This window comes from Gallinula chloropus (assembly GCF_964237585.1).
Source record: "Gallinula chloropus genome assembly, chromosome: Z".
In the NCBI taxonomy this organism is placed as follows: Eukaryota; Metazoa; Chordata; class Aves; order Gruiformes; family Rallidae; genus Gallinula; species Gallinula chloropus.
Genome location: NC_140089.1, coordinates 67,388,236 through 67,414,014, shown reverse-complemented (window position 1 = coordinate 67,414,014; position 25,779 = coordinate 67,388,236). Strand labels below are relative to the sequence as shown.

At 45.9% G+C, this 25,779-nt stretch overlaps 2 protein-coding genes across 5 annotated transcripts in view; one reads left to right on the top strand and one right to left on the bottom strand.

The window, feature by feature from the left end:
• KIF2A (kinesin family member 2A) overlaps nucleotides 1–11,381 on the top strand; it is a gene marked incomplete at its 5' end in the record, with an annotated part of 59,272 nt that extends 47,891 nt beyond the window's left edge. For 2 of the 3 annotated variants that reach the window (XM_084278726.1, XM_084278725.1), the window contains 4 exons: nucleotides 1,820–1,970; nucleotides 3,174–3,275; nucleotides 5,146–5,281; nucleotides 9,573–11,381. In XM_084278726.1, coding sequence (XP_084134852.1) covers nucleotides 1,820–1,970; nucleotides 3,174–3,275; nucleotides 5,146–5,281; nucleotides 9,573–9,658 — 475 coding nt within the window. In that variant the 3' untranslated portion in view covers nucleotides 9,659–11,381. Of the gene's footprint in view, nucleotides 1–567; nucleotides 682–1,819; nucleotides 1,971–3,173; nucleotides 3,276–5,145; nucleotides 5,282–9,572 lie in introns of all 3 variants that reach the window. The other variant, XM_084278724.1, reaches the window with a different exon arrangement.
• A 5,737-nt stretch (nucleotides 11,382–17,118) lies between these two features.
• DIMT1 (DIM1 rRNA methyltransferase and ribosome maturation factor) lies at nucleotides 17,119–25,348 on the bottom strand. Of its 2 annotated transcripts, XM_084278980.1 has the most exons (12): nucleotides 25,260–25,348; nucleotides 24,916–24,989; nucleotides 24,367–24,453; nucleotides 23,918–23,979; nucleotides 23,710–23,803; nucleotides 23,572–23,621; nucleotides 22,621–22,744; nucleotides 22,417–22,509; nucleotides 21,616–21,680; nucleotides 21,295–21,358; nucleotides 18,811–18,917; nucleotides 17,119–17,624 (listed from the first exon to the last, which is right to left on the bottom strand). In XM_084278980.1, exons 1-12 carry the CDS (start codon nucleotides 25,318–25,320, stop codon nucleotides 17,582–17,584), a joined length of 924 nt encoding a protein of 307 aa, XP_084135106.1. In that variant the 5' UTR covers nucleotides 25,321–25,348; the 3' UTR covers nucleotides 17,119–17,581. The 2 variants fall into 2 exon arrangements, with proteins under 2 accessions (XP_084135106.1, XP_084135107.1); XM_084278981.1 differs by lacking the exons at nucleotides 24,916–24,989; nucleotides 25,260–25,348 and having other exon boundaries at nucleotides 23,922–23,979; nucleotides 24,367–24,431.
• Nucleotides 25,349–25,779: the final 431 nt, after the last annotated feature.

Below are 25,779 nucleotides of genomic sequence, written 5' to 3'. Positions count from 1 at the left end.
AGAACTCACATTATTGAAGTGACTATAAAAAGACCCTGCAAAACTAATGAAACAGCTTTTCCTTGCATAGTCAGTATAGTGTTTCTTCCCCTTGGTGTTAAATTGTTCGTTGTCAAGTAAACACCTGTCACTGTGAAGCTGCCACATCTGTTCTCCATAGTATTTTAATTTTTTTCCTAGCAACATTCCGTTTTCATAGTTCAGCTGGGCTTTAGGTGCTGGGGGCCAGTGTGTGCATGGGGTAGGACAGGGCAGGAAACAATGTAAATTTTTGTAGCTGTCCTGGCTTGATATTTTGAAAGGAGACATTTAGTGGAATAATTAAAGTCAGGAGTTGCTCTCCTGGACACACTGGTGTTAGAGTCCCTGCCAATTGGGTCTTGTTTGCTGTTGTTAGTGACCTGTAACTCTGTTTGCAGAACTTTAAAATGTGTTGGCGCACTTGTGTTTTGATGTAAAAAGTAACTTTGTTGTTAAACCATTAATATGCAAAACAAAGAGTTGTCACTTTAACTGTGTTTACGAGAACATTTTCTTTTAATTTGCTGCTGTATTTTGCTGCTGCAGAGTAAAGGAATTTGGAATTAGTCCTTCGGACATTCCCTTCTCACAGGGTAGTGGCAGTCGCTCTGATCTCTCTCCTTCCTATGAGTATGACGACTTTTCTCCTTCAATCACCAGGTCTACTTCATTCTATACATGGAATCTTTATTTTTAAGTTTTCTTTTTAGCTATGTTATTTTACAGACCAACCTTTCATTAGTCCCCTTGCCTTGAGTCACACATACTTTGTTTTTATTTTGTTTGGCAGGTAATAGTTCTGCATGATCTGCAATCATCTTCCCAGTATTTTGTTTACCCTCCTTAAACATCCACACTCTGTATCCAGGCTTGCTAGTTTCCTTCATACATTTTTTATTTTTTAAATGGTGATGTCATCTTTGTACATTTAGTGGACCAAATCTGACAAGTCTGTGTTTAGGGTAATTTGAATATCTCTGATTTTAAAGAAATTAAAAAAAATAATTCATCCATATGTATTCTTAATTCATGATTCTGAAGATGAATATGACCAGTTTTCATTGTAGTAAAAACAGTGCTATTTGAAAAAATGTTTTTCCTTTTTGAAAAATGAAGAATATATTGTAAACCTTGCTATACTCACAGCCTTGGATATGCCCACTTCAAACTTGTTTTTAAATGGGCTGTTTTTGGCAGAATCATTACCAATCTATTAAACTATTTTCATGCTGCAAGAGTCTTAACATTTTAATAAGATACTTAGACCTTTGAAATTATTTTAATTAAAGGGTATGTTCATTCTGTGAGATATACTTGCCTGCAGATTACTATTCAGAATTCTTGGTGGATTTGCTTTTACCCCAGCTAGTGAGGTAATGATGAACTAACTTTTTTTAAAGATTAATTGTCTGCACAGAAGAAGAAAGATGCTCTGTTCTAGGCTGCGGAATGAACTTTCCTTTCAAATATTACTCATCTTTAAGGAGTTAAATTCGAGGGTTTGGAGGCTTTTTTGCTCTTAAGGGTTAATGAGTGGTACCATTTCTATCAGAAAATGCTGCTTGCTGGAAGGTAGACTGTAACCCAGCTGCAGGTAGTTGAAATTCAATGACCTGTGCTTTTTAGGAGTTGGACTAAAATCTTTTCGTCACTGAAAGTACATTGAATTTGTGAAGCTGACATCATCATCCTTATTAAATGAATTAATTGTACATAAACCCATAGAGCTTTACTTTTGGTTGTGACTGTCTTGCTGGGGAGGTTACTAATTCACAAATGAAACTTGTTCTGCTTGTAGGGTGAAGGAGCTGACGGTGGACCCTAGTGCCACGGGAGAGATCCGTCCCGTTATACACCATGCTTCCAGTCAGATTGAGGACTTGGAGACACAGTGGGGTGTAGGGAGCTCTCCTCAGAGAGATGATCTCAAACTGCTTTGTGAGCAAAACGTGAGTGGCCTACAGCATTACGTGGGCAGAGATGATGATAAGTACAGTCGCAGAGCAAATCCAGAGTAATGTGTGGCTACAGCCTGTTAACAAGATCATTAAGAAAATTGTAGTGGTGTGCTCCTCCCCCACCTTAAGCCATAACCACCCTTGGGGGTTGTGATGGCTTCCCCTGGCTTAGCTGGACTTTGGGGGACAGATGGCAACAGGGTAGTCAGGGGCTGTGTGGAGTAGCTACCCAGACATGGTGCTGGTATGCAGGTATGACTGGAAGTCAAACATCTTACTCCTTAAATAGTGGACAGCCCAGAGCCCATTGAGCAATCCTGCACAGTGGTGGGCTGCACTGCAGGAGTTGATGCCTCTCAAGGGTTTTTTTGAGGTTGAGAGATTGCTTGCTGCAACAGAACCTCAGTAAGTGACTAATAGCATGCTAAACATTGAAATATTAGCTAAGTGATATAAAGGATTGATGTGCATATATATTAATTTAGACATAAACTATTGATCAAGTCTGGGACTAGGCTCCTCTCTGAGGAGTTTAGAAAGCAAAAGCATCCTTGCTGAACCTTGTGGCTTAACTAGAGTTGAGCATTCTTCCAATGTATTGATCACTTCGTACATTTTAGATATTTCACATAACATTTGTTTAACTCTTTTTTCCAAAGGATTAATTTTTATTTTCTGAAATATGTTGAATGTCACTTCTGGGCTGCGTTTTTTTGATGGTGTTTTTTTTGGTGGTTAGGTTTTTTTGTTTGCTTTGATTTTTTTCTTATGAAACTTTTCTACCTATTGTGGTATTGACAATGAAGAGCTGAAGGTAAAAGCAGAGTTTCCTGTAGGTATCAAAACCTGCTAGAAATTAACATTCTTCCCTCATGACTTCCTCTTCCAACCAACTATTACAGTTCGGGTTTTTTTTTTTCTTTTAACAGGGAATACTCTGTTTTCTGGTATTCACAAGGAGTAGTGGACATTTTTAGTGAATATGAATTAAACTTAACTCTTTGAACATTTTTAATTTATTGCCTTCTCCTCTTATTTATGGATGTTTTCTTGTTAGAACTATTGCATTCTGGTTTTGTCAGGTTCTGCCTTCTGCGTGTTTCTTTTCATGTTCTGTAATAGGATGGATCACGTTCAATATGATTTCTGTGGCCATAGTTATTTACAGACTAACAAGCTTAACTATTGTTTTAGGAAGAGGAAGTTTCTCCCCAGTTGTTTACTTTCCATGAAGCAGTGTCCCAGATGGTAGAAATGGAGGAGCAAGTTGTAGAAGATCACAGGGCTGTCTTCCAGGTAAAAGGAGTTGCACTTTGTTTAATCCCAATCCAGGAATTCAGGTTTTCCCAGTGAGAGTGTGTACTGTTGAAGCTGTAGGTTATCATCTGGTCATTCCACTGCTGTCAAAGATTTCTAGAATTAATTAATTATGCTAAGCCCATCGAAGCAAGCAAACAGGGACAAATGGCTAATCTCTGTCCTTGTGATGCAAGTATCCTTTTTACAGATACATAAAGTTTTTCACTTATCTCGGGGTCTGTGGAAGGAATACTGCCCAGACAGAGCAATGCTGCTCAGCATCACGGAGACTTTTACAGTCACAAAACCCCCCAGATCTTTTACTGCAGGTGTGGGTGGCTGGCATTCAGAAGGGAATGCCAGTTGCATCTCTTCATAACCCTGGAGGCTTCAGGCAGGCTGTCCATCTGTCACACCTGCTGCAAGAGAGCAGCAGCACATTAAACCTGCAGGGAATACTCACGTCTCCTCAATTTAGGTATCTTAGAGGAATATTGATGTGTGTTTGTGATACAGCAGGAGGGTAAGTAACACATTTTACAGCAGATGTGGAGATTTGGTTACTGTGAAACATTAGCCCTGAAGTGAAGCGTGCAGAAGTGTCAAAAGTCACATGCCATATGCCGTAGCTGCATCCTAATGCTTGCGACTTAGGGAGAGACAAGCTGCATTAGTTTAAGATGTTTCTGCCTCTGTGTGTCCATCTGGCTGTCTTCTGGAGTTTACTGCTCCTCCCAGCAGTCTGAGCCTCAGCTCCCTGCCTTCACAACATGGCTTGTTTGTGCTGTGGCTGGAGGTGAGCTGTACCGATACAGAATCTACCAGCTGAACTCGGCACAAGTTGTCATCTGTCAGCTGTCTTCTGGAAGCTGCTGATTCAAAACATGCCTTCCTAACGAAAGCATCTCAAACAGATCATCCAAATGAACTGTGCTCTCGAGGTGTTGGTCTCCCTTTGTGGCTTGGATATAGGTGTTTACATTAGATGAGATTAATTCTATCCCAATGTGAGCTCCATCTGTCCTGGAAGCAAAAACACACATGGGGTTTGAAACTATGCTTTCAATATTACTTGGGCTACTGATCACTGAGGGGAAGACTTAATTTTAGTATTTGAGGCCCAGCATGCCCAGAACTGTCAGCTGCTTTTCTTAAATCAGAGCACTGCCAGTGGGATACATTCTGCTGATTGCAGCTTTGCATGGTTCTGTAAGCTTTAAGCTCCTGGTTGTATTCTTCTTTGCTGCAAGACTTTTTCTCCCCTCTCTCTTTTTCTATTTTTTTTTTTTAATATTTTGGAGTGCAAAGATGCTTAAGAACTGTTTTAACTAACCTGTACAGTACTCTTAACTGTCTGGGGAGTTAGTTTATGCAATAGTGAGCTTAAAATGGCTCTTAATTTATACAGCTTCTCTCAAAACTGGTTTTGATTGTGGGTAGAGTTGTTTTGGCTGTTGACTGTAGTAATGACTCTCCAGTTACAGTCAGTGGCAACCATCCCATACTTAAAATTGAAACCAAACTTCAAAGTTTGATACCTGCCTAAGGGGACATTCCTGTGACATAAACTTCTGTTCTCTAAGTTTCTTAGTTTTACAGCCACCTCATCTTCTGAATTTGAAGACACCTGGGGTAGCTGGGGCTTATCTGTTGCAGGTGTGACATAAACAATGCAGAAGACAGAGTTTTGCTGAATTTGGAGTAAGGTTTCAGTCATGCTGAGTTGGGAAGGTTTCATTTTAGGATTGAAGTCTGTGATGTTAAAAGGGTGGTCATCTTGAGAAAAGGTCTAATTCAGTTCTTTGTTGCCTTGAAACTTGTATGTAGCTAATGCATTTAGTTATTTCTTTGTTTAATTTTTTTCTAGGAATCTATTAGATGGCTGGAAGATGAAAAGGCTCTTCTTGAGATGACAGAAGAAGTAGACTATGATGTAGACTCTTACGCTACCCAACTTGAAGCAATTCTAGATCAAAAAATTGACATTCTGACTGAACTGAGAGGTAAATTCCTTTAATCACTTTAGTGTGCATTATTAGCAGTGTGGTTTCATACACCATGGAGACTTGCAGCAAGGGGAGTGTGATGATCATGTTGGGAGTCTTTTTTCCCCTTATGTAACCCTGCAGCATGCCATGGAAGGTGCATTTATTCTGCAGCCTAAGAACACGTTCAGATATGTGCTCCGTTCATCCTAGTTTGAAGGAAAAATATCTGTCTTAAACTTTTTGCATTACAGTAATACAGCTTACCTTTTCCTTTATTCCAAAACATTAAAGGAAGAAAAAAGAAACTCCAAATGAACTGTACACAAAAAAGAAGTTAATGCAATGAGGGGAGAGTAGCGGGAACTCCCAGTTCCTGCTCTGCTGTGTTCTGTAGAGTAGCAGGGAGCCTACTGTCACATAAGACTCTGCTAAAGAGCTCTGAGTAGCTTGGTTGTTGGCTTACTTTTTTCTTTAGCAGCCTTTCTCTCTGAATTTTGTCAGCCTCTCATTGTGTCCAAAATTGACTCTTCCACTTGTCTTCTAAAATCAGCTTGTCAGCTTGGTACCTCACAGAGATAATTTTTTCATTTCCATTTCTGTAACTATTTTGGCTCCAGCAGACATGCTGTACTGGCAGAAACTCAACAGTGGGGTGGGGGGTTGTTGGGTGGGGTGGGTTGTTTCTATTTTATTCCTCTGTGGTGGTTTGACCCTGGCTGGAGGCCAGGTGCCCCCCAAAGCCGCTCTATCTCTCCCTTCCTCATCTGGGCAGGGGAGAAAAGGTATAATGAGACTCTCACAGGTCAAGGTAAGGACAGGGAGAGCTCATTCTGCAATTACTGTCATGGGCAAAAGAGACTCAACCTGGGGAAAAAGTAATTTAATACCAATGAAATCAGAGTCAAATAATGAGAAACCCAAATCTTAAAACACCTCCCCCTACCCTTCCCTTCTTTCCAGGTTCAACTCCACCCCCACTTTCTCTACCTTCTGCCAGAAGGACAGAAAATGGGGGTTGTGGTCAGTTCATTTCATGTTGTCTCGGCTGCACCTTTCCCCTCAGCAGAGGGACTCCTCACGCTCTTCTGCTCCAGCATAGGGCCCCTCTCACAGGAGACAGTCCTCCGTGGACTCCTCCAATGTGGGTTCTTCCCATGGGCTGCAGTTCCTCACCAGCTGTCCCAGCATGAGTCCCTTCATGGGGTGCAGACCTTCAGGAAAAGACTGCTCCAGCGTGGGTCCCTCATACATCACAGGTCCTGCCAGCAAAACAGTTCCAGCCTGGGCCCTTCTCTCCATGGGCTGCAGGTTCTGCCAGGAACTTGCTCCAGTGTGGGCTTCCCACAGGGTCACAGCCTTCTTTGGGCATCTACCTGCTCTGGTGTGGGGTCCTCCGTGGGCTGCAGATGGGTATCTGCTCTACCAGGGACCTCCACTGGCTGCAGGGGGACAGCCTGACTCACCATGGTCTTCTCCAGGGGCTTCAGGGAAACCTCTGCTTTGGCCTCTGGAGCACCCTTCTTCACTGAGCCGGGTGTCTGCAGAGCTGTTCCTCTCACTTCTCACTCACAGAATCACAAGGTTGGAAAAGACCTTTGAAGATAAGTCCAACCATTCCCATCCTAAGCTAAACCATGTCCTTAAGTACCTCATCTACCCTTTTTTTGAACACATCCAGGGAAGGTGACTCAACCCCCTCCCTGGGCAGCCTGTTCCAGGCCCTGACAACTCTTTCAGTAAAAAATTTTTTTCTAATGTCCAATCTGAACCTGCCCTAGCACAGCTTTGTGCCATTTCCCCTTGTTCTATCTCCTGTCACTTGGCTGAAGAGACCACCTCCCACCTCTTTACAACCTCCTTTCAGGTAGTTGTAGGTGGTGATAAGGTCTCCCCTCAGCCTCCTCTTCTCCAGGCTAAACATCCCCAGCTCTCTCAGTCACTCCTCATAGGATTTGCCCTCCAGCCCCTTCACCAGCCTGGTTGCCCTTCTCTGCACTTGCTCAAGGACCTCAATGTACTTTTTATGGTGGGGAGCCCAGAACTGCACACAGTACTCGAGGTACAGTCTCACCAATGCTGAGTACAGGGGCACAATTACTTCCCCAGACCTACTGGCCACACTGTTTTTGATACAAGCCAAGATGCCATTGGCCTTCCTGGCTGCCTGGGCACACTGCTGGCTCATATTCAGCCTGCAGTCAACCAACACCCCCAGGTCCTTCTCTTCCAGACAGCTCTCCAGCCAGTCTCCCCTAAGCCTGTAGCGCTGCATGGGGTTATGTCCCATGTGCAGCACTCTACACTTGGCCATGTTAAACTTCATCCCGTTGGTCTCAGCCCATCGGTCCAGTCTGTTCAGATCCCTCTGAAGAGCCTCCCTACCCTCAGGCAGATCAACACTTCCTCCTAGTTTAGTGTCATCTGCAAACTTACTGAGGGAGCATTCAATCCCTTCATCGAGGTCACTGATAATGTTGAACAAGACTGGACCCAGGACTGAGCCCTGGGGGACACCACTCGTGACCAGCCTCCAGATGGGTTTTGTTCCATTCACCACCACCCTTTGGGCCCGGCCATCCAGCCAGTTTTTAACCCAGCTGAGGGTCCACCTGTCAAGGCCAGTGGCAGCCAGTTTCTCAGTCAGAATGCTGTGAGAAACCGTGTCAAAGGCTTTACTGAAGTCCAGGTAGACCACATCCACAGCCTTCCCCTTGTCCATTAATTGGGTCACCTTGTCATAGAAGGTAATCAGGTTAGTTTGACAGGATCTACCTTTTGTAGACCCATGTTGACTAGGCCTGATCCCCTGGCCATCATGTATGTGCTGCATGACAGCTCCCAAGATGACCCTTTCCATGATCTTCCCCGGGACTGAGGTCAGACTGACAGGCCTGTAGTTCCCCAGATCCTCCCTCTGGCCCTTCTTACATATGGGTGTAACATCTGCCAGCCTCCAGTCGAGTGGAACTTCCCCAGTCTGACAGGGTTGCTGATAGATGATGGAAAGGGGTTTGGCAAACACATCTGCCAGCTCTCTCAGCAACCTCGGGTGGATCCCATCTGGCCCCATTGACTTGTGGGTATCTAACTGGCCAAGTAGGTCGCTAATCAATTCCTCCTGAACCATGGGAGCTTTATTATTCTTCCCCTCCCTGTCAGCCAGTTCCTGAGGATGAGTATCCATCTTTAAGAGCAAAGACTGAGGTAAGGAAGGAATTAAGGACCTCAGCCTTTTCCTCATTTCTTGTCATTAATGTTCCCTCTGCATCCAATAAGGGATGGAGATTCTCCTTGCCCCTCTTTTTACTGTTAATATACCTATAGAAGGACTTTTTATTATCTTTTACAGAACTGGCCAGTCTGAGTTCCAGTTCAGCTTTAGCCCTTCTGACTTTCTCCCTATATTCAATCCCTTCATCGTCTATTCCTATAGACATCCCAAGACACCTGCCCCTTCCGCCAAAGCTCATCTTCCAAAGCTCCTCTGGCTCCTCTTCCAGAAGGGTTTTTTCCTTCTTAGCTATATTACCCAGAGGCATCACCGCTGTGCCCTAAGAGCTGGCATTGGCTTTGTCAGCCACAGGGCCAACTTCTGGCAGCTTCTTACAGACACCACCACTGTATTTCCCTCCCGCTACCAAAACCTTGCCAGGCAAACACAATACATCCTGTCACTCTGGAACTGACATCTTTATGCTGTCACTTGGGTTTCCTTCTTCACGTTTTTGGACATATTACTGGGGAATGGAGGAGGACAGGGGTAGAAATAGGAAAGGAAATGATGCGTTTATATACTTATTGTTAGTAACGTCCAAGTTTTAATCACAAATGCAATTAACATTCATAGGAAAACAGGAGGGGAAGAACAAGCTACTCTGCTGGGTTTTAGAATGTACAGAAGTGACTGACTGTACGCTGGATACAATTCTGTGTGCGTCTGAGGGTGGTGGTTTGGAAGGTGCTGGGAAGGAAAAGGTTGTATGTGGTGCCTGTCTCCCTACACTCCGTGAGTGAGAAGCAGAATTTAAGTGCCAACAGGTTCCATGCTGGGAATGCAATGGTACCATTTCCAAGCCTACCTCACCTAGAGACAGGGGCAGCATCTAAGAAGGGGCTAACTTGTTTGCATGATGGGTATGGAATTCAGGCTTACCTTGGCCCCCCTGCAGTTCTGTAGCACCAGCTGTTTCTGTGAAGGAATGTTCTGTGTTGTGCATTTAGGGCTGGGACGTAGAGCATCAGGGCTTAGTTTCCAGAGCTGTGTTGAGGACAGGCACATCAGTACTCATTCTCTTTTTCATTACAGATAAAGTGAAATCTTTCCGGGCAGCTCTGCAAGAGGAGGAACAGGCCAGTAAACAGATCAACCCGAAAAGACCACGCGCCCTTTGAGATGGGTCTCTGCTGCTAGAGGAATCCACGAACCCGTACTGCTGTAGCACACATTTGTTACAAAACCCAGTTGCCGTAAGAACTCAACTACTTGAAAGTGTAAAAACGTTAGGAATGTCTGTGGAAATGTCCTGTTTCTTACTCACCTGAATGACATACTCAATTTTGTGTGAAATGCTCCTATGATGTCTACAAAATGCTTCTAGACCAGACAGCACAACCATGCAGGGTTCAGATCTGTGAAGCACTTTGTTTAAAATATTTCTTTTCCTCAAATCGTGAATTTTTTGTTTGGAAATACTTGCCATGTTTTTAATAATGAAGTGAAACTGTGGCCACTGAAGAGTCACGGTGCTTCCATTTGACTACATTCAGTTTTATTACCAAGACCAGCTGTGCGGTTTTACATTGTGTTTGCATGCATGCACACTGCAGTAGTGGCTGTACATACCCTCCCTTCCATGGACAGCTGTGCTTACCTCTTCCCATTATGTGCCTTGATGAAGGCTCCTTAACCCTAAACATAATCTTTTTGAAGCACAGCCTTAATGAACAACATTCCTTACTTGTCAGTATAAATTACTTACAGTGTGTGTACATTTCTAATGTGGGGGGGTTTTGTTGGGTTTTTTTTCTGTTGTTGTGTTTTAGGTTTTGTTAATTTGGTGGCTAGTTCCATTTCACAGGATGTGCCATACCATTTTAACAGGAACTGCAGGAGCTGTTGGAGTGAACAAACAGCTGGACATTCCATCCTCCTTGTAAAAAAATCTGGAATTTAGATTTACTTGAATACCATAAAGAATGGTTATATAAATCTAGCATTTTCTCTGTATGGAAAAAAAAAGACAGAAAAAAAACAGTAACAAAAAAAGAATATAAATTAGTTGATGTATAATAAAGGGTAATGTTTAAGTATTGAGGAGAGTTGTATCTTAGGATAATGCAGATATACAGTATGTGGCATGGTGTGATAATGCTGTCAGAGTAAAGGTACGATCTGACCTCTGCATATGGGTAGTTTAACTGCCAAAGTTTGGGGATATAGCTAAATACATACATATTGTCTTTCACATGCTGTCACAATTTGGCTTTTGATGCATGACAAACTTACATGTACATTAACCGTAGTTTGCAGGTAGTTTGAGTAGCTTTGTTGCTTTGAGAAAAGTAGTTAATACCTATTTTTCCCTTTGTACAGTGCCAGCAGCTGAAAAGTGAGGTAAACTTGCATCATATGGGGATTTTGAACAATACCTCTACCTAGAACTCACTCAAGTGAATTCTTACAAATAGCGCCATGTGTATTGGCAGTTCTTAGGTGGTGGCACTGAAGTTTTATTTTTGCAAGTCAATGTCCAAAAAAGATTGACCTTTCATGTAAGAACTTGTTGTCAAATGAAGAATTGTAGACCTCTCTAGGAGTTCTCCCTGTTTCCAGGAGTTTGGATCAGCAGACTGTCCCTTGGAATTATTTAAAAATTACTTTTGGAATTACTCCTGTCTGTTTGTGCCAGGCCCGGAGGGAAATAAAGGGAAGGCGATGAACAGAGAGTTAAATGAGCCAGGAATTCTCTTAGTGTTCAATGTTTGTATCTCCCATAGGAAGGTAGACTATGGGATGCTCTTGTCGCATCAAAGTTGAAAAAATAAATAAAACTTTCTCCTGTGTGTAAACATGAAAACTGAAACCATGTAGATTTTACATAATGTGTTTAATAAATTAAGCTATTAAACTTATTACAGATGAGAATTTACTTCCATGAAAGTTCTGTTGTGCTCTGGGATGGGTTTCTCTTTGTCGGCACATCTGCGTTACGCTTCTCAAAAGGCCTCTGGCATCTGGAGCCAGCTCTTCTGTACAGATTTGTCTTGGAGGAAGAAGCTCCCCCGAGCTCTGTCCTGACTTTCCTTTTGCTGCAGGTCTCAGAGGAGGCACCACGTGTCTTTCTGAGCACAGGGCCCGGAGCGCTGCCCATCACGGTTAAAAGAACAATGAAAGAGAAGGCAGCAGCTTTGTGTGAAAGTGCTGCTGATTGTAGAGTGCCAGCGTGTTTCTTTGAAGCTGCTCTAGAGGAATCTTAAGTTTCTAAAAAGCCTCTGAAGACTGAGAAAGTGTTTTTCCTGCTGTTCTTCCATGCTAGCCTGGAGCCACAATCAGGATGCCAGAGGGCAGGAAGGATGCAGGCAGGCAGATTTCAGCAGCTTTTTACCAAGTCTTAGAATTGACACATCCTGTTAGGTAGCAGGTGCCAAGCTGAAACTGCCTGCTGGGGGGAGGGAGCAGTTACCCAGACAATGAGAAGCAAGATAAACTGATCGGGCTGGTTACAGCATTTCAGTTCCTGTAGCCTCCTGCTGTGATGGACTGGAATTGCCTCAGCAGTACTCCGACAAGTCTGCTTATCTCGATTCCTGTCCTGTAAAACAAATGCACTTGGGAAGTGTGACACAAATGTTCAGCACTCTTCCTTCTGTGTTAGTCTGAGCATATCGCCACGGCCACTTGCCTTGCTCTGTATGCAGTGAAGCAGCACTGCACTCATTAAATTATAAATTAAACTAGTAGTTGGGTTTTACCAGACCCAGGAATTCTCAGGATGCCTGCGAATTCAAGTGCACGTTTCATTATGCTCTGGAACCAGTGGCTTTTGAAGAACAAGTTTTTGGACAAGTTTTATCTTTGAGGAGTTTTTGCTAAATTGCCTGTTGTCCTCCTCTAGAGATACTCAAAACCCCCTTGGACACAACCCTGTGCAGCCTGCCTAACGTGATCCTGCTCTGGCAGGGGCGTAGGACTGGATGATCTCCAGAGGTCCCTTCCAGCCCCCACTGTTCTGGGACTCTCCACTTACTTATGAAGAAAAATACACCATACATGAAAAAACGACTTAACAGTATTTAATAGGGAGTCACACCTTCACCCCTGTGTGATGTTACAGAGTGACTATTTACTGTCTGACTGAAGGGTAAGACAGACCCAAGTGGGTTTCTCTCTGCACAGCTGCTCTGCAGTTACTGCACATGTCCCTGGTGAAACTGGCTTGTCATTTGTAAGGAATACGTGTCACCGAGACATGAATATGCACCGAGACAGGTTGGTAGGTCTTTCTACCAGGACACACTGTGTCCAAGCCGAACCCAGGCCAGAGAGGGGCAGTGTGGTTACAGGACACGTGGCTCGGGAAGGTCCAGCTTTGAGCTGCACGCTCTGCGCTGTGCAGCACAGCGAGAACCTGCCCTGGGCCTCACCAGCTTTGGACAGGCCGTTATAAATGGTGGTGGTGGTTTTAATTCCCCCTCCCCGCGCTGTCCCAGTGAGCTGTCCTTATCCCAGCCCCACGCTTCGCCTTTGCCCGTGCTCCTCCCCATCCCGCACTGGGGAGGGGGTGAGGGGGCGGCGCGTGGTGCTCAGCTGCAGCCGAACCCCACAGCCCTGCCTGGCACCCCTGCAGGGCTCAGGGTGGGGATACTGACGCCTGACCCGGCCCGGTGAAAGCAAAGCTGTGAGAAGCGTTCGCCGTGTTACTGGAGCCACCGCTGGTCACGGAGGGGCCGTGTCTGGTCACAGGGCTGTGGCCTGTCCATCCTTACCTGCTGCACGTGTGCCCTGCGGTGCTGCCTGTCACCTCTGGGACAGGGGTCGGGATTCTCCTTCTGCTGCACTGTGTGATACCGACCCGCTGTAACAGCCCTGGTCATGAGCTCAGGCTGGGGTTGGAGTGGGGTCTCACTGTCCTGGCCTTACCTTGGACCCCATCTCTTTAATCATCACACCCCATCTATGGGGAAGGGGGGAGGGAGGGTGGTGGATACTTTCTCCAGCTCTTTCACCTCCCCGTTTCCCTCCAGGCTGGTTACAGCAGCTTTTGGGATTTTGGATACTCCTGGGATGTTGAGAGCAGCATGTTCCTACCATAATGTCTCCAGAATGTGTTTCAAGTCCCATTCAGGGTTACAAAATACTGTTTCAAGAATATCACCCAGAGATCTGTGCCAGGGCTGGGCTGTTAGGGGCAGCATAGCATGTGGGAGAGTGTGGATAGGTGTGTAGAGACCGTCTCACCCCCAGTGGTCTGGAGCTTCTCTCCAAACAAGTATGGGACCCTGATAAAGTGACAGAATATTTGAAGGAAAATGCTGTGGCCATTCTGAGGTAGCACAGCTCACTGCACTCTGCTGGGCCCTGGCCACTGTCTACCAAACGCTGCTCGATGATGACAGTGCCAGCAGGGGAAAGAGAAGGAAAGCAGCCCTACAGGCATAGGCACTACAGATCCTCCAACCCCCATGACAGGCACATAGCTACTTAAACCCTGGTGACAGTCAAGGCAGCTGAGCCAAGGCACAACCTGTGCAGTTACCGGTCGCCCCTATACAGAAGAGGGAATACAGAAAAAAAATCAGTTCACTTAGTGAGGTATGAAGGTGAACTGGGGTCATCGCAAGGTCAGGAAGAGGCAGAATCAGAGGTTAGCACCTATTCCCCATCCTTTAGCGAGCTTTGAGATGTGAGAAAAGATTTCAGCTGCCTTCCAAGCAGCAGCTGAATTTACCAATGTTACCTGTCTGCTCCGATGCTGGGGTGAGGATGTGGAGACAACAGGCCAGCAGCCTGGAATTAGGGGCTACAGAGGCCCAGCAGCTGGGAAGAGGCCCAGCTGTCTAGGGAAGGGGGCATTGCCAAGGTGATTGGAAAAAGGACACAAGCCTTCAGCCTCTGGAGGCCATCTCTGTCAGCTGTGAATGAAAGGTATCCTTCAATGAAGATCTTCTATGTCATCCAGGCACATGAGCTGCCATGGGGCAAGGTATCCAGTACCTGAAGGACTCAGCCGTGCAGGAGGTAGTTTACTATGACCCTGGTGACGTGCAGTTACACCAATCCTGATGAAGTCCCATGCACTTGACACACTGTATTGCTTCAGATACCATTCTGCAGGAACTGGAATGAGTGGTTTATCTCGCGAGGTAACGGAACCTGCAGAGGCAGGGTAACGTGCTGTGGACTGGCTCTTGCCTCACAAGAGGCTCGATCCTGCAAGCATCAGCAGGCAGCTGGACCAGGGCCTCCGTCCTCCCAAGGCTGTAAGGGCTTGTGAAGTCTTGATCTCAAAGCAGCCACTCTGACAAACCGGACACTATGCCCAGGTGGGGGCCTCATCCAATAAGCCATCTGGATGCTGTCCCTGCAAGGGCAGCCCCTCAGTCAGCTGCCACCCTGAAAACAGGACCCTGTCCTTATCCCATAAGGAACAGTGACAGGCAAGCAGAGGCAGTGCACCTTCTAGCTGAAGTCCTGTGTGAGGCCATTGAACAAGGTCACTGCTCCATCAGCCCAGTTGGGGGGGTCAAATGACCACTTGGGACCCCCATTCCCCACCGACTCATTTCCAGAACACTCTGCAACTCAGCACTGAGTCTGTGCAAGATATGCTCTGCCTCACTGAAGGGTGAGGCCAGGGGGCATAAAGGATATAGATTCGGGACATCTGGCACGTGCCCGCCCTCCAAGGACTGCAGCTTTAGGACGATCTGTGCTGGATCTCTGGCTAGTTATACCTTTTCTTTTAATTTTTCTCAATCTTTCAACATTTAACCTCATTCTTGGCACATAATAGTACCAGTGCCTCCAGTTCTGCTAAATTCTACCAGCTGCAATCCGTTGCTCCAGATACATAGTGTGGTGAGGTTTTCTCTGCAAGTGTTACAATCCCACTCACTTTTAGGTAAAGTTGTGCTTTGCTTGGACCCCCTGGGGAACTGCTGTCACTCCAGAGTACCCACACAGGATTACAGAAGCTCACCTCGCCGGTGTGGTTGTTTAAAGCAAAGGTTAACTCTACACATACCCATCTGCTGGGATGGGACAGACAGGTCTGAGTCTCTCTGGTTTGCCCAGCTGGTAGGATGTGATACCATGTGGGGCACGTTTGTATGGAGCACACCATCACCGTACCACAACTCACCATAACCGACTGGAAAGGTGATGAGGATGACAGTGGATGACGTGGCTGGTGACTGGCAATACAAGAAAGTCTCTCTTCCTCCTTTGTCTTGGCTGCAGAGAAACTGTCCCAGGAGGTCCAGAAACTCAAAGATGACACAGTTGTGTAATGCCCACCCGTACAGAACAGCAGTGCAGCTATTAGGAGTAAGCATTCCTCTCCTCCAGAGCGAGGACATAGAGGGTACGCACCATAAAGGTCCCTGTGGTTTTATCCGTAGGACCACAGAGAGAATCACAGAATCATAGTGGTTGGAAGGGACCTCGAGAGATCATCAGGTCCAACCCCCCCGCCAAAGCAGCTCCCCAGCTCATATTGCACAGATAGGCACCTAGATGGGTGCCTAGAGAGAAGGAGTGGGCATCTCCAGAGAAGGAGACTCCACCACCTCCCTGGGCAGCCTGTCCCAGGGCTCTGTCACCCTCACGGTGTAAAAGTTCTTCTGCATGTTGGTGTGGAACTTCCTGTGCTCCAACTTGCAGCCATTGCCCCTTGTCCTGTCCCCCACAGACCACTGAAAAGGGGCTGGACATTTCCCCCTGCATCCCATACTTCAGACATTTATAAACATTAATAAGGTCTCCCCTTAGAGGACATGAGGAACGCAGCATGCAACAACCCAAGGGCACACATCATCACTCCTGCTATGATGGGTGGAGCCCAAAGCCATGGACTAAGCAGACATGTTAGAAGGATGGCCTATAGACAGGAGGAAGCGTTGGATCTGGATATGATGTAGATGGAGTAAGGGGTGGATGTCTCGGTTTCAGCTACAACAGGGTTAATTTTCACCAGCAGCTGGGAGGGGACACAGACAAGACAGCTGTCCCAAACTAGCTTGAGGGGTATTCCATACTGTATGACATCATGCTCAGTATGAAAGGTGGCTGGTGACTGTGGTGGGATGGGTATGAGCTGTATGGCCTTAATTGTGTGGTTTGGTGAAAAACTGCATTGTGCATCACCAGTTTTGTACATTTTAAGTTGTCTTGTTTCCCCCTTCTTGTGCTGTCCTAGCAAACTGCAATCCCTCCTTCGTGGTCTGTCCCTGCCCATTCTCTTCCCCCTCCAGCTGCAGGGGTAGGGTGTGCTCAGCTGCTGGCTGGGGCTAAACTGGATCTCAGGTACAGCTTCTCAGGTACAGCTCCTCCTCAGCTCCACCTGGGAAGGCGTTTTCTTATGAAGGTAGCTACCTGAAGTTACAGTTGGCCATCTTCTGCCTCTGCTTTGAGCACTGGCCCTTGGGTAGTCTTCTGCTGGTTTCTAGTGGCTTGATGGCAACAAAGAACAGGAAAAAGAGAGGACACTGGTAGCTTCAGATGCCTCAATGTTTTTGTACATGATATGAAGCCTGAGAAAGTTACTGGGATTTCTCCAAGAGAGGAAGATTACTAACAGGGTTAGAACGTGGGTAAGTACCAGAGGACAAATGGAAGACAGAGGCATTTCAAATCAAAAGGAAGTGTTCAAATATACTTTAAAAAATAAAAGGGAACAAAAAATTAAAACACTGAATAAATGGAATAGCTGTAACTTTTTTTTTGCCTGGAGCACACTCAGCTGTTGTACTGTTGATTACTGTGCAGGAATACACTCAGGTGAAGTCCATGATCAGAGAAGAGACTTTTGAATTCTGGCAGTGTCAATTCACCTTACTGCATATATTTAAAAACAGACTGTCTCGTGCAAGTCCAGCACCTCATTCAGTCACAGAAGAATCTGTTACTTTTAAAACACAGAGCAGCAGCACCTGGCCTACTGTCTATGTCACACTGCATGTAAGGTCTGAGTAAGAACCACCACTGTGTTCTGGTCGCTGCTGTTGCAAGAGCTTGTCCCACCCACTGCAGCCAATCTGGCTGAGGTAAGGTCTCAGTGGCGAAACACAGAACACCTGTCACTCTTCGAGCGCCGGCTATGAGAAATGGATGCCATCCGAATTGAACCCATGCAGCAGTCTGAAAGAGACAAAACATTTAGGTTACCATTTCAATACTCTATACATAGCTTAAGGCACTCCTACGACAGGCTGGCTGGTGAAGAACATATGGAAATATCCTTAGAGCAGCCATCCCTGCCCGACTGCGAGAAAGAACTGTTGCAAACCTCAAACTAGAGGTTACGAGCACATTTTTCATCTCAGAGATGCAGGTCTGTTTTCAGTGAAGTTAGTTACATTGCATCCTACCAGGTCTGCTATGTTCCTTCCAAGAGCAGAGGCTGTATTGTCTCACTGAGAAAGTTAGGAATTTTCATCTTAAATTAGGAGAGGATTCATGTTGGCACTTAAATTAACTAAACAGAAGAGCAGAATATAGCAATTAACTCCCCACATTTCCGGGTTATCATAGAATCACAGAATGGTCTGGGTTGGAAGGGACCCCAAGGATCACAGAGTTCCAATCCCCCTGACGCAGGCAGGGACACCAACCTCCAAGCATGATCTAGACAAGGCTGCCCAGGGCCCCATCCAACCTGACCCTGAACACCTTCAGGGATGGGGCATCCACCACCTCTCTGGGCAGCCTGTTCCAGCACCTCACCATTCTCTCTGGATACAGTACTCCAGATGGGGCCACACGAGGGCAGAGTAGAGAGGTACAATCACTTCCCTGTCCCTGCTGGCCGCCCCTCTTCTGATGGAGCTCAGGATACCATTGGCCTTGCAAGCTGCAAGAGCACACTGCTGGCTCATGTTAAGTTCTCATCCACCAGAACACCCAGGTCCTTCTCAGCAGGGCTACTCTCAAGGAGCTCTTCTCCCAGTCTGTAAATATGTCTGGGATTGGGATTACGCAATAGACTATAGCCTAATCCCCAAAACAGCAAAGGGCTGTGTTAGTCTCCAGGGAAATTGTAACAGTCAATTCCACTACTAAAGCCATTTTTAGAGGAGACATAGAAGGGTGTAGTATGCAAATACCAGAAACAGTGGTCTTTAACTAGTTACTTCTCAATACTGTAAGCAGCAGTTAAAACATACATACAGGGTTAAGTGTTTGTGTTCGGGACTGGAAGCAAGGAATGTCTGGTACTGAGAGGAAAAGAGAGTAACTGCTCCTGTGTAACCCACTACAAATCTGGGCCACACAGGTATGGAAGCATATAGAAGCTTAAAAGGAAGGCATAAAGAGAAAAATATACCTAATGAAATCATCTATATCCATTGAGCGGGCTCGTTTTTCAGAGTAACCTGTGTTTTTTAGGACTGTCTGTATTTTCTCTGCAATTTTGAAGTTTTCGGGGATTTCCTGTCAATGGAAAACAGAATACAAGTTAATTTCCTGTTCACAGTGTTGAAAAAGGTTCATTTAAGTCATCTCTTATTTTGCTGCTTTTGGAATAGCTGTTTGTTTTGAACAGTGGAAGTAAGTTGTGCTTTTTTCTTGTATGGATTGTATTCTTCTGTTCTTCTATCTGGATTTTTATACCTCAGCTCATTCACTAGAAATGAAGCTCAACAGGCCTGGTAAGCAGACACAAAAAGTTTCTGTAGCAATGCATTTTGCAGGCCAGGCCATAGTGGAACGTATGAATCAAACTCTCAAGCATTTACTTCACAAACAAAGAGGGGAGAGAAGGACATCTCTCCAGCTGATCGATTAAACAAAGCTCTTTATGTTTTGAACTACTTATGTCTGCCACAGGACAGTTTGGTACCTCCAGTGGTGAAACATGCAGTAGGTTGAAAGGGAACAAACAAACAAACAAAAAAAGAAGAAAAAAGAAAACCAAAAATAAGAGAGAAAAAAAAAAAAGGAAAAAGAAAGAAAGTCAATGTCAGGTGTTAGTAAGAAATGAAGTTACAGGTACTAACTTGGGAAGGAGATCTGCCTGTGTCATTACAGATACGGGAGCCAAGCAGATAAAGCCGTGGATCCAGAAGAAATGAAGCTTGCATGAACCAGGACAGGATCCTGGTCACAGTAACTGAAGTCAAGTGTTCCAACTGCAGCCACAGTGGACTATGAACTTTGCTGTGGGATATTTTGAACCATCTGACAGTCTTTTAAATATGCATTTGTTTGTGGGAAATGAAAATTAAGGAAATACTGATTTCTGCACAGCCTAAGGTCACTGCAGAAACCGATTTTTGTTGCTGGCTCACGATGTGTGCTGCACAAATCTATCTGACCACTCAGCATTCAGAAATTAATAGATCAAACAAAAAAGATCCATGAAATACAAACAACAACAACAAAAAAAGGGGGGGGGAATTCTTTAGATCGGACAATTGGTTTCATGAGCAGGGAATTTCAGGATGGATATTGTCAATGGTCAAATTTGGATTATTTGATTTGGTAATTATGGTACTTGTCTTACTCTTACTGCCATGCCTATTGAGCTTTCTGCAAAGGGCCCTTGCAGAGACCTCAAAAAGCAGGTTTTGTAACACAGATACTAAAAGGGAAAAAATTGTCAGGGAGGACAGTGGGCCTGCCAGCGGCCTGGCTCTCCTCACAAAAGACAATATCCCTGAATACCCATGGAACAGGTAAGTTACTCATCCTGAGAGGTATTTGGTAATCACATTTTCAAAACAGAGTGGCCTTGAAGGCAGGTGGACAGACTGCCTTAAACCAAGAAAGAGCTGTGAGAAGGTATTTGGAAATAAGTGAACATGCCAAGAACCAGCTATAACAAGATGGCCAAAACACAGCAGGTGTGCAAATAACTTTTAGACATCAAAGGTAAACTAACAATGTTCGGCTATAAGATATACTTACCAAAGCTCGTTATAATTACTAATTAATCACTTTGGTGTGAACAGTGTGTGTAGCCAATTAGCCATTTTTAGCTTGCCACATTTTACAGTATGGCTTTCCATTTACGGGATGGCTTCTAGATTTAGTTAAATAAGGACTTGTGTTTCCTTAAGTCATTTTTGCCTTAGTGTTATTTTTGCTGTGTCTGTCACAGTGTTTCCCTGGCAGGATGGATAATGCTTTGCGCAAAAATCTGGCTGGTCCATAACAAGAAGCGGGAATTGTAGCAATGCATTTTGAGAGGAGTGGGTTTTGTGGCCCACCCAGATTTATCCCTGACCCTCATATAATCAGGCCTGGGGAAGCTAACAGCGACATGTCAGTATGCAGTAACAGGAGAGCAGATGTCTGAGAACAGGAGCTTGTCAGAAATTCCACCAGGTAGCAAACTGCAAGAACGTTAACAACCGCCTTAAGAAGAAACAGTGTGACTGTGTAGCCTCAACCAATTATTGGCAATAGTGAGACACGTGTAGGGTGGGTGAACAGAGCATTTAACCAATAGCCATGTAATGTAACTCGTGCACTGATACACAAACCTACACAAGCTGTGTGTGTGGTTCAATAAACGGGCTCAGCATTGATCACATTGGTCCGAGTTGAGTCCACAAAACTTCGGCTCCATGCAAGTTTCCTTATTAGATTTAGTAAAAGTCCTTGAGACGTGCACAGCTAATGTATCAACATGTACAGGTTAATATATTAACAACACACTCAGCTTTCAGCTTTTTCACTGTAATTTTGTGAGCCTTTCAAGTCAGTATGATGTTAAGCTTTCCTAAGAGTGAAAAATCAACACTGAACAGTCAGTATGTAGGTCACAGTACGCAGAAATAGAATTTAATATATTGAAGGAACTTACTATATTATGCAAGGAACAATGAATTCGGTAATTATGATCCAGCAACTGCTCTACAGCACTTGACCTGAAAGAAATGCAAGTCCAGAATGAAAACACAGAACTGTTCTTTTTAAACTGCTGCCCAGTTTTCTTCTAAAATTAAAAGCTGGTGACTTCAGCATAAATCCTCTGTTGCAGTTTATCCCCGACCACGCTGGCATGGGCTGCCAGCATTTGCAGCTGCAAATGCATTTGCACACTGCTCTGCATTTGCACAAAAGAAATGGTTCCTGGGCAGGCTCTCTAGTTTTGAAAAGATCTCCTTTAACAGAAATTACTCACTTAAATGCTGCCGAAAGCGTCTTGTTTTTCCGTACAAAGGCGATCCTTACCAGGCCATCCCACTCCTGAAATTAAAAATTCCCTAATTTACTCAGCAGAACAGCTACTAGAAGCAGGAGCAGTCACTACTGACAACTCCGCTGCAACTTGGAACACAGAGAAAAATACTTCAGGGAAGTGCATTTCTAAAAAAACCCAGACCTGACCCGCAATACAAACGAAGGAGAAAATACTTCACTCAGGGAAAGTTTTCTTTCCTGTGTCCAGGCACTGCTGGCCAGGCCTTATGTACTGAGAAGGAAGGTACCTGGAAGAAAATCCAGCTAACCTTGGGCAAGGCTGAAATGGTCTCGAAGATCAAAGCAATTTAGAAATTAACTTTAAGAACAACATTCTGTAGCACCTGTCTTCTGAGATTATAGACACCCATCTAAACATAAGACTTCTCATAGATCTCCATCGGTATACAGCCAACAAAGCCACCAGCCAGAAGGGCCTGCGGGTGATACAAAGCACGATGAAGAGGGACATCAGTACAAGCTGACATGGAGATGGCACCTGAGTCTTGTCAGAATACTGCAAACAAAGCTGCACCTGCACTGATGGTGGCATAGTCATGCAGCATCCCAACACAAGGCTGGCGGACAGAGGAATGAGTATTTTGGAATGATGTAAATGCCAGCTTTATGATGAGCTGATAGTTAGTAGGGAAAACACAGCACATGGAACTAAGTAGTAAGTGAAAAGAAAAATAAAAGTAAATATTATGACTAGTATGTTACTAGAGTTTACCATGCTCACCTGGAAATTGATAGGTGGTGGTGGGTTCTTTGGCTCTATTCTGACCACACTGGATTCAACTTTGGGAGGAGGCCTGAAGTTGTTCTTTCCAACCTGTCAGTCAGGAGAAGTCAGGCAGCTGTATGAGTAACCAGCAAATCCTCACATTCCTAGAGACATTCTTCTATCTCTGGTAGGTCTGTTAGCTAATGGGGAATGATGTACCTTCATCAGATGGTCCACGCGAGCTAATAACTGAGTATTAATAGAGAGTCTGCAGTATAGTTTAGTTCCTGGTTTTGCAACCAAACGAAGTGCAAATTCCCTTTGAAACATAAGTATTGCACACCTGAGAAAAACAGGAATGAGAAAATGAATTCTAAGAAATAAACTTTTACGTCAAAAGTCAACTAAAATACCTGGGAAACAAAGGAATTGCCTCCAGGCTTGCGAGCAATAGAAGTTTATCACGAACAAACTCTGCCTTTATTAGCTCAGAGCATGTTAAAAGAAAACAAACCAACAAACACAAAACTTGGTGAAACCATCTAAAACTCCCTAAAGCTACAGAAGAATTTGATTACTTATACTGCTGAATGGATCGGTATCAGAGAGACGGATTCTTGACACAGTTTTGTACCCAACTGTAACACATCGCTTTGAATAATTCCATGATGAGTTCCTTCAAATCCAAAGCCTCTAGCTCCAAAGACTGACCAGTAATGTCACTAACATTAGTGTTAGAACGAGAGAAAGCAAGAACTGCTGACAGACCAAACAACAGAGAAGCACCCAGGCAGTTACATTTTTGGACTGGACAAGAGGAAGTGTCTTGGCTTTAACCTTACCCTTTCCACCCTTGTTTTCCGAGGCATTTGAAATGATATGATACCCGTTTTATCCCTGCAGTAACCAGTTACAACACTAGAGATGCAACTCCTGGTTGCACCACCTGGATACTTATTGATACAAAGACTAAATGTTCCCCTCACACCTAATACAGTGATGTAAACTAGCTTCATGGCACTGCCAGTTTTCATACTACAGAAGACTTTTGGTGTGGCTCTGATCCATCAAACCGATGTTTTAAGAACTAAAAAAATTTGATTTGGGAATATTTTAAAAACTCCCCCTCTCCCCCCATCAGGTAATACAGAGCTCTCTTCTTCCACATACCTGAAAAAAGGTCTATGAAGCAACAACTTGAAAACAAAAGGTGAAGAAATCTGAGGGAAAGAGTAATAGCATTGGTTTAACTTCTGGGCAATTACCATTTAAAAATAAAAGAGTTCTGCCCCGGTGTTTAGCCCATACCTGGTAAGGCAAGTTAGCCACACATGCATCAAAGAACGGCAAGTCTGATTTCAAGACATCGCCAACCTTGATTTCTAGTTTGTTTGCCAGACACCTGGAGGGAAGTAACATAACACTGTGGTTATCCTCAGAAAAGCACGCTGCCCAAGTTTTTGCCAACACAGGTCCATTGCTTTAAGCGCTCAGTATTTCTGCAGCTGATACTTACGTGCCTTGGACTCTCTTCTGAAGCTCGCCAACAAGCCTGGGATCGATTTCACAAGCAATAACCTCAAAACAAAGAATAAAATTACAACTCCTCCTCACTAGAAGTTCAATTGAAAAAAAAAAACAAACCCTGTATCTATTGCTGCAGGCTTTAATAACTCTTAAAATTTCCGTTTTAGGCTCTGCACCTTCCTGGCTCCCCAAGAACATGCAAGCCTTACCACATAAAAGGGTAACGGCAATACAGATCAACAGAACCATTCAAGAACTGCTGAAAACTCACTGGAATTACGTGAATGTTCAGAAAAACATCCACAGAGCAATTCTACTTATTTGGATCAAGCAGATTAAGATCCTGTCTGCCACCAAGATCTTTCTGCCTGCCACAGCCTAAGCCGCAGTGTGGTAAGAGCCTGGGAAGGCAGCGGGGTGGGGGAAATTTGCACTTACTCTTTTAACTTTCTCTAACATCTTTACTGTCAGGTTGCCGGTGCCAGGGCCTACTTCCAGAACGACATCTGTGCGTCGCAGGGCAGCCTGGGAGCAAGCACCAATTCAGTCATTTTTTCGTAGAACCGACTCGAGCCACCCTTTAATTCTGAAACTAAGGGTAAGGGTAGCACAGTAAAGAGCCAAACCCAGGCAGGGGAGGGGCGTGAGAGGGACAAGATGGGCACGGTGAGCACACGAATGCCTCAAAGCTGATTTGTGAAGGGAGACATAAGCAGGCAAGCGGCCTCCCGTGCGTGAAGGGCACCGGCACGCAGACCAGAAGCCAGAAAGGCGGCTGGTGTCGCGGCAATCGCTGCGGCACGGGGCAAGGCCCCTCCACAACCCCCGAAAGGGCGGACGCAGGGCCGAGGCCCCGTCGCAGGACACGCGTCCCCCGGGCGCTCCGGCAGCGCAGCTCGGCGCGGCTAGGCCGCCGCCGCGGCCACGGACCCGGCGCCCGGCCCCGGAGCAGCTCCCGCCTGGCGGCTCCGTCCCACCGCCGCCCACCTTCTCGATGATGCTGTTAACGACGAGGGGGTTCTTCAGGATGTGCTGGCCGGCCCCGGTGTTGAAGAGGATGCCTAGGGCAGACATCGGCGTTACTCGCGAGCGAGCGCACCCCGCGGAACCGCGGCCTCGGGTGCCCGGGCTCTTTGCCGCCGGCACTCGGCACTCGCACTGCCCCCCCCCCCCCCCCCCCCCCCGCTCCGCCCCAGCTCGGACCGCGCTCCGCACCGGGAGCTACCCTGCCCCCGGCCCGCTCCCGCCGCGTCCCCCGGGCGCTCGGGCGACAGGCGCCGCCCTGGCCTACGCTCCCGGGGCGCCGCCGCTTCAAGCCGACCCGCACTCACCGTTGGCGGGTCCCTCCCGCCGGTCCTGCCGCGGCCGCTTCCCCGCTCGCACCTTGGGCATGGCGGCTGCCGGCCCACCTCAGCGCCGCGCTCCCCGCGCACGTGCCGCGCCGGACCACAACTCCCGGCCAGCGCCGCGGCCGGAGGGCGGTGCGGGGGGGGGGGGTGGTGACAGCGCCCCCCTGCGGGCCGGCGGTGTCCGGCTCAGCGGACGGGTCCCGCGGCGGTTGCGGTGGGGGGGAAGGGAAGTGTTCACAGTGTTCACAGAATCACAAGGTTGGAAGAGACCTTTGAAGATCATCGAGTCCAACCATTCCCATCCTATGCTAAACCATATCCCTAAATACCTCATCTACCGGTTTTTTGAGCACATCCAGGGATGGTGACTCAACCCCCTCCCTGGGCAGCCTGTTCCAGGCCCTGACAACTCTTTCAGTAAAAAATTTTTTTCTAATATCCAATCTGACCCTGCCCTGGCACAGCTTCATGCCATTTCCCCTTGTTCTATCTTCTGTCACCT